Source organism: Gopherus flavomarginatus, chromosome 3, assembly GCF_025201925.1.
Source record: "Gopherus flavomarginatus isolate rGopFla2 chromosome 3, rGopFla2.mat.asm, whole genome shotgun sequence".
Lineage (NCBI taxonomy): Eukaryota > Metazoa > Chordata > Testudines > Testudinidae > Gopherus > Gopherus flavomarginatus.
The window spans coordinates 287,994,515-288,003,039 of record NC_066619.1 but is presented as its reverse complement, the minus strand read 5'-3'; the positions used below and the strand labels follow the sequence as shown (position 1 = coordinate 288,003,039).

The 8,525-nt window shown below is 57.1% G+C and overlaps 1 protein-coding gene across 1 annotated transcript; it reads left to right on the top strand.

The window, feature by feature from the left end:
• Positions 1-614: 614 nt before the first annotated feature.
• Positions 615-7,414, top strand: LOC127047425 (interleukin-12 subunit beta-like). Its single transcript, XM_050945531.1, has 5 exons — positions 615-771; positions 1,142-1,241; positions 1,568-1,776; positions 2,845-2,993; positions 7,025-7,414. Exons 1-5 carry the CDS (start codon positions 615-617, stop codon positions 7,151-7,153), a joined length of 744 nt encoding a protein of 247 aa, XP_050801488.1. The 3' UTR covers positions 7,154-7,414.
• Positions 7,415-8,525: the final 1,111 nt, after the last annotated feature.

Here is an 8,525-nt window from a genome sequence, read left to right as displayed (position 1 = left end):
GCAGCTGCAGAACATTTGGGGTGTGTGTGTGTGTGGGGGGGTGTGATCTTTGTCTTGACCCCTAAAAGGATCCTGTGTAGGTTTGTCTGTACAACAGCCCGTGCGATGCACTAACTCTGCCCCTCTTGTCCCGTAGATGCTGATGCTGGTAGCTCTAGTGCAGGTGCTGTGTGTGGGCCCTGCTGCAGCCCTGAGGGGCTTCCCCAGCAAGTGTGAGTCACACCCTGGGGAGGGGGAGGGAAAGGAGACTGTGTGTGGGCATCAGCACACCTGGCCCCTGCAGCGGGGCGGGGGAGGCACAAGGCCCTGGGAGTAGGGGACGGGGACACAGGGCATGCCTGGCCCCTTCGGGAGATAAGGGGGGGCACAGGGCCCTGGGGGGTAGAGGTACATCTGGCCCCCTGGGGGGGTGGGCACAGGTACACCCTGCCCAGGGACGGTGTGGGGGTTGTTGCAGGCCTTGTGTCTGGCCTGCCCCCACCCCACGCACTGGCACTGACGCTGCGGGTCCCTTCTCCCCAGTTCTGGTCGGGGAGGTGAATGGCCAGGTGGTGGTGACGTGCGACACCCCCCAGGAGCACGTGTCCTGGAAGCAGAACGGAGATCCCGAGATCATGGCTGAGTACTACGTCGCGGGCCGCACACTCACGCTCCAGGGCCTGGACCAGCCGGCCACCGGCAACTACAGCTGCTGGCGCGGCCCTCGCCTGCTGGACTCCACCTACGTGGTGGTCAGCGACCCGGAGTACCCCCTGCTGCAGGGCTCCCCAGGTGCCTGCCGGGGGCGGGGGGCCATAGAGCCAGGAACTCCAGCTCCCCTGGGGCTCCGCACCCACAGGGCAGGCGGGGCCAGCGCCCAGAGCGGTCTGCTACCAGGGCGCAGAGCGGGGGGGGGGCACCAGCAGGGGGGGCGGGGAGCACGGGGGGACTGCCTGGGGGGTCAGGTTGTCAGGGGCGGGGGGCTCCAGTCGGGGGGGGGGGGACCGCCCAGGTGTCAGGAGCGGGGTGTGCAGGGGTCAGACTCTCGGGGGCGGGGAGCGCGGGGGGAACTGCCCGGGGAGTCAGGATCTCGGGGGCAGGGGACTCCAGGCAGGGGGGGCCTGCGGGGGCTCCGGGTGATGCTGACCCATCCCGCCCCCAGGCCACGCCGTGACCTGCCAGGCGGAGTCCTACCACGGCGAGCTAACCTGCTCCTGGACCGCGCTGCGCCCCGCCACCTTCCGCGCCCACCTCTCCCGCAAGTGAGTGCCCCCCGCCGTGTCCCTCCCCTCCCCCACTACCCCCCCGCTGTGTCCCTCCCTTCCCCCACTGCCCCTGCCCCACTGCCCCCCTGCCATGTCCCTCCCCTCCCCCACTACCCCCCGCTGTGTCCCTCCCTTCCCCCACTGCCCCTGCCCCACTGCCCCCCCGCCGTGTCCCTCCCCTCCCCCACTGCCCCCCGCTGTGTCCCGCCCCCCCCACTCTCCCCCCGGCTTGCCCCTCCCTTCCCCCACTGCCCCCCCTGCTATGCCCCCCGGGTGGACCCCTGCCCCACACCCCGCCTGACCGGCTCGTTTATCTGCCACAGCCCCGGCAGCGCCCCCAGGACCTGGGTCTACGTGGGCGGAGGTGCCGCCCTGCAGGGCCCAGACCAGCCCCAGTCCTTCACGGTGACCCTGGCGGACGGGACCTTCTGCCCCTTCGCAGAGGAGCCGAGGCCGCTGGAGCTGGCGCTGGAGGGAATCTCGGCTGAGAGCTTCGTGAACATCACCCGCCGCATCTTCCTGCGGGACATCGGTGAGTCTCGCGTGGGGACCGGGCCCCGCACCCGAGAGCCCCCCCATGTGGGGACCGGGCCCCGCACCCGAGAGCCCCCCCGTGTGGGATCCGGGCCCCCCGCCCAAGAGCCTCCCCTGCGTGGGGTACCAGGCCCCTCACTGCCCCAGAGCCCCCCCTGTGTGGGTACCGGGCCCCCAAGAGCTCCCCCGCATGGGAACCGGGCCCCCGAGAGGCCTCCCCTCCCCGTGGGTACCGGGCCCCGCACCCAGAGTCCCCCCGCATGGATACCAGGCCCCGCACCTGAGCACCCCCCACGTGGGGTACTGGGCCCCTCACTGCCCCAGAGTACCCCATGTGGGTACCGGGCCCCCGAGAGCACCCCCACGTGGGTACCGGGCCCTGCACCCGAGAGGCCCCCCACACATGGGTATCGGGCTCCCCACCTGAGAGCTCCCCCCGTGTGGGTACCGGGCCCCTCACTGCCCCAGAGCCCCCCTGTGTGGGTACTCGGCCCCCTACTGCCCCAGATCCTCCCTCCCCCCACGTGGATACCAGGACCCACATCCTTCCCTGCATGGCTTTGGGGACCCTTCTGTCCTCGCCATATAGGACCCCCATGGTTACTGGAGCCATCTCCCCGCACCCCATAGCCCATCCATGGCTACCAGGACAGTCACGCCCTGCCATGGCCATAGGGACAGGACAGTCACTCCCCACCTAGAACTAGAAGGTCTCCCATGGGTTCATGGATTTTCATCTCCCCCCCTCCCCCGGCATTCATTGGTGCATGGACTGTCTCTGTCCCCAGCCATTCCCCACAGATCCTTCCTGTAGGTACAGAGATTGTGCCCCCCCCATCCTGCCCCATAGCGCCCCTCTCCTGTGGTTCAGGAGTCATCCAGTGGGCCTGGGCCCTGCACTTCCTGCCCTGAGTCTGTTCCAGCTCCGTGTGCCCAGGGCTGGGGTTAGGCAGCCTTGGGTTGATGGGGCCCTGCCCCAGAGGCCAAGGGGAGGGAGTACCTAGAAAGTGCCCATCTGTCTGATCCCACCCTCCCGCATGACTAACTAAACTCTCTGTGCCCACAGTGAGGCCGGGACCTCCACAAGACGTGGCTGCACAGAGCAAGGGCGGGCGCCTGTACCTCTCCTGGGCCCCCCCTGCCTCCTGGTCCAGCCCACACTCCTACTTCCTCCTGCGCTACCAGCTGGAGTACAAGCAGTGGGACGGCACCACGGTAACTGTCCCCTCACCTGTCACCTGTCCTGCCTGGGCTTGTGTCACCCCTTCTCTGCCTGTCACCACACTAACACAGCACCATGGTAACAAGCCACACCCCTACCCATCTTCCCACCTGTCACCTGTCCTGCCTGGGCTTGTGTCACCGCTTCTCTGCCTGTCACCACACTAACACAGCACCGTGGTAACAAGCCACACCCCTACCCATCTTCCCACCTGTCACCTGTCCTGCCTGGGCTTGTGTCACCCCTTCTCTGCCTGTCACCACACTAATACAGCACCGTGGTAACAAGCCACACTCCTACCCATCTTCCCACCTGTCCTGCTTGGGCTTGTGTCACCCCTTCTCTGCCTGTCACCACACTAACACAGCACCATGGTAACAAGCCATACCCCTACCCATCTTCCCACCTGTCACCTGTCCTGCCTGGGCTTGTGTCACCCCTTCTCTACCTGTTACCACACTAACACAGCACCGTGGTAACAAGCCACACCCCTACCCATCTTCCCACCTGTCACCTGTCCTGCCTGGGCTTGTGTCACCCCTTCTCTGCCTGTCACCACACTAACAGCACCGTGGTAACAAGCCACACCCCTACCCATCTTCCCACCTGTCACCTGTCCTGCCTGGGCTTGTGTCACCCCTTCTCTGCCTGTCACCACACTAACACAGCACCGTGGTAACAAGCCACACCCCTACCCATCTTTCCACCTGTCACCTGTCCTGCCTGGGCTTGTGTCACTCCTTCTCTGCCTGTCACCACACTAACACAGCACCGTGGTAACAAGCCACACCCCTACCCATCTTCCCACCTGTCCTGCTTGGGCTTGTGTCACCCCTTCTCTGCCTGTCACCACACTAACACAGCACCATGGTAACAAGCCACACCCCTCTCTTCCCCCCCCACCGTAACTCCTCCTGCTTATATCACCCTCTCTCCGCCTGTCGCCCATGCAATACACAGATTCTAAGGCTAGAAGAAAGCACTGTCATCATCGGTCTGACCTCCTGTGTCATGCAGGCCAAAGGACTTCCCAGACTTCATTCCTGTCTGAGCAAGAGCAGATCGGTTAGAAAAACATTCAGTTTCCATTTAAAAATCATCAGCGATGGAGACTCCAGCACAGCCCTTGGGAAGAGGTGCCCATGGCTAATGTCCTGAAAATCAGGCACAAACTTTCAACACTCTGAATTTATCTAGCTTCAACTTCCAACCGTTGGACCGGGTTAGACCTTTCTGGGCTGGATTGAAGAGCCGAGCCCCTTATTAAATACTTGCTCCCAGGGTCAAGTCACCACCGAACCTTCTCTTTGTTCAGTGAAATAGACTGAGCTCCTGGAGTCTGTCACTATCAGGCAGGTTTTCTAGCCCTCTGATCATTCTCCAGGCTCTTCTCTGACCCCTCTCCAATTTACCCACATCCTTCTTGAATTGTGGGCACCGGATCCCAGCCGCAACCACCCCAGTGCCAAATCCAAGGGAAAGTCACCTCCCTGCTGCTAGTGTTCCCCTGTTCATGCAGCCCAGCGTGGCATTAGCTCTTTTGGCCACAGCATTGCACTGTTCAGCTGATTATCCACCGTGACCCCCTCGTGCCTGTCAGAGTCCCTGTTTCCCCACCTGTAAGAATGGCTGACACTCTGTGTTCCCAGATAGGACTTCACATTCAGTTATATAGACATGCACATTGTTTGGCTTGTGCTCAGCTTCCCAAGCAGTCCAGATCGCTCTGTCAGTGCCCTGTCCTCTTTGTTATTTCCCACTCCCCCCTCTTCCTGCCATCTGCAACCTTTATCAGCAGCGATTTTGTGTTTTCTTCTAGGTCACTGATAAAAGTGTTAAATAGGGTAGGGCCAAGAGCTAATCCCTGTGGGACCCACTAGAAACACACTTGCCTGATAATAAGAGGGAAGGTCTCTCATGGATCTGGGACTGGTTAAAAGACAGGAAACAAAGGGTAGGAATCAATGGTCAGTTTTCAGAATGGAGAGAGGTAAATAGTGGTGTCCCCAGGGGTCTGTTCTGGGCCTAGTCCTATTCAACATTCATAAATGACCTGGAAAAAGGGGTAAACAGTAAGGTGGCAAAATTTGCTGAGGATACAAAACTACTCAAGGTAGTTAAATCCGAAGCTGACTGCAAATTGTTATCAAGGGATTTCATAAAACTGGATGACTGGGAACAAAGTGGCCAGTGAAATTTATTGTTGACAAATGCAAAGTAATGCACATTGGAAAGCATAATCCTGACTATGCATGCAAAATATCATAATATAATATAATGTAATAACATAAATCCATGGCACTCCCACACCTTGAATACGGTGTGCAGTTCTGGTTGCTCCTCTCAAAAAAGGTATTTTGGAATTGGAAGAAGTACAAAGAAGAGCAGCAAAAATGCTGAGGGGTCTGGAACAGCTTCCGTATGAGAAGAGCTTAAAAAGACTGGGGCTGTTCAGCTTGGAAAAGGGATGACTTGCGGGGTGGGGGGAATGATGGAAATTTAGAAAATTGTGAATGGTGTGGAGATGGTGAATAAGGAAATGTTATTTCTCTCTTCACATAACACAAGATCCAGGGGTCACCCAATGAAATTAATAAGCAGCAGCTTTAAAACAAATATAAGCACACTGTTAATCTGTGGAACTTGCTCCCAGGAGATGTTGTGAAGGCCAAAAGTATAACTGGCTTCAAAAAAGAACTAAATAAGTTCATGCAGGATGGGTCCATCAGTAGCCGTTAGCCAAGATGGTCAGTGACACAGCCCCATGCTCTGGGTGTCCCTAAACCTTTGACTGCCAGAAGCTGGGACTGGATGTCAGAGGATGGATCATCTGATAATTAGCCTATTCGGTTCTTTCCCTCTGAAGCATCTGACACTGGCTATTGTCGGAAGACAGGATACTGGGCTAGATCGACATTGGTCGGACCCAGGACATGTCTACACTACCACTTATGTCGATAAAACTTATGTTGCTCGGGGTGTGGGTCATTCTGTTTACCCTTTTTAAATATTGACACAACATTAGCTTTCTTGGAACTTCCCTAGTGTTCCAAGAGTTATTGAAAAATCAGCATGAATGGTCTAGCATGTGTCTTTGCTAGCTCTTTTCAAACTTTTGGATTCAAGTTCTCTGGAGTTGCTGATTTAAAAATATCTAACGTTAGCAGCTGCTGTTTAATGTCCTCCTTAGTGATTGTTGGAATGGAAAGAATGTTATCATATAGATGAATATGCCATCTGGCTTCTTCCCAAGTAACAAACAAATATTTATTAATACTTCTGCCTTTTGTACACTATTATTGATAATTCTACCATTTTTGTCTAGTAAAGGACAAAAATCATTGTTAGTATTCCTTTTGTTCCTAATATACATTTAAAAATGTCTTCCGTGTGTCCCTTTGCTTCCCTTATCAATTTTCTACAGTTCCTAGCTTCTGATTTATATTCATTACTATCAGCTTACCCTTTCTTCCATGTATTATTTATTTTATTTTAATAACTGTTTTTATTTCCCCTCTTTCTAACCAGTGTAGCCTTCGTCCTGGCTTTTTGGGCATCTACTAACATGTTCTTGAACAGTTCCCAATTGTCAGTCACATTTTCTGTTTTTAATTGTCTCTCCCAACTGATTTGGCTTATGATTGTTTTCAGCTTGGCCCTTTTGAAGAGCCAAGTATGTATGTTACTGTTTGGACTTGATTTGGCGTATGCATCACAAATGTGATCAAGTCATGGTCACTTGAAATGAAGCTCAGGATCCCCACGTTGCTACAGTGCTGTTTGAATCAGGAAGCTGACGTCTGTCGCTTTCAGATGTGCTCTCCTCCCCACTGCCAGCGTCACTCATCGCTCCCTATCCAAACCCCAGCCCAGAGCAGCACACCTTTTCCAAGGGCAGCCTGGCTTCAGGCCCAAATGCTGAGAATCACAGACCTCCTCTCTCCTCCCCTGCCTATGTCACCTCTCCCCTCTGCCCTGCTGAGGTAACGGCAAGCCCCCCTCTCACTATTTCTCTGTATTTCAGGGCTCTCTCCAGCTGGACGGGGTGACGGAGATGAGCGTCGAGGGGGATGTGCGGTGGGTGCAGATCCGCTGCCAGGACCCCTTGGTCAACTCCACCTGGAGCCCCTGGACCACCTGGCAGAAGGTGTGACGGGGCTTGTCAGAGCTGGGCCTGCAGGCCCCTTACCCTCAGCCCATCCTCCCATCTGCCGTATTTAACCCAGTCCCTGCTGCCCCCATCTAACCCTTACACTGGCCAGACAACCCCACTGAGGGGCCTAGGATTCGGGGCTGCCCACCCCAGAGCCCTGTCCCATCTTGATCCCCCAACCATCACCCCCTCCCATGCGGCTGGGATCTGCTCTCTGGAGCACTTACAATAAACAACAGCTGGTGCCCTGGACTCGGTGTTGTCTCTGGTTCAAGGGCAGAGGGATGGGCCAGGCTGTGGGGTGCGGGGCAGCTCATGGGGGGAAGGTCTGTGGGTCACGTGGGGATGGAATGGGAATGGCCCCGTGGAAACTGGCTGTTCCCTCCAGAGGCAGTTCCTGGGTCTGCCCCAGGCCAGACCCTGTGCCCCAGTGAATCAGTCCCTCCAGCCAGGCAAGTGTCCCACTTCCCCCAGGGGCCCTGGACAGCTTGGTTGTGTGTGCAGTCCCTACAGCCCCCAGTCCCCTTGTGGGGAGATGTGTACCCCAAAAGGAGCACTGCATCCCCACCTCCCCAATGGGCCGGGACTTCCAGCCGGCGGGTGACAGCGGGGGTGCAGGGGTAGCAGGTGGCTGGAACGGCGTAGCCAGTCCTTGGACACCAGAGAGCAGAAAGTTACAGCCTGGGCCTGCGGGGTCAGCCCAGAGCCCCCTGACCCCTCTTTAGTCTCCATCCAGGAGCGTCTCTCCTGCCTCCAGCAGCCCCCGCAGAACCACCCCACCTGCCCCCTCCTCAGCCCTTTGGCCTCCAGCTTCTCACACCTGGACGGCCTCCTAAGGAATGGGGATCATCCTGGGTCATTTGTTGCCAGGTCCCAAATGTCTGGGCAATCAGAGTGCTGTTGTCTTCTTGGATTCTCCATGGGCACAGGGCTAGGTGTCAGTCACATCTGGATCGCTGGTAACAACCTTTTCCCACCACCTCATCAACCATGCACCGCATGGGGAAACCGAGGCACACACATATTCATACAAAATATTACAAAAAATTCCCATTCCATCATATCCCCCAGTGTGCTATCTCCCAGCAGGGGCAGTTTGTCACATACACCCCCCATGTGGTATATCTCAGCCAGTGCAGGGCACACCCCTGTGTGGTAAATCCCAGCGGGGCAAGTCGCACGCCTCCTCCCCCCGGTGGTATATCCCAGTGGGGGCAGGTCACCCCCCCATGTGGTATATATCAGCCAGTGCAGGTCGGATCCCAGCGGGGGCAAGTCATACCCCTACCTCCTGTCATAAACAGACAGTTAAGGGTTAATGTCTCTTTTACCTGTAAAGAGTTAAGAAGCTCAGGCTGACACCTGACCAGAG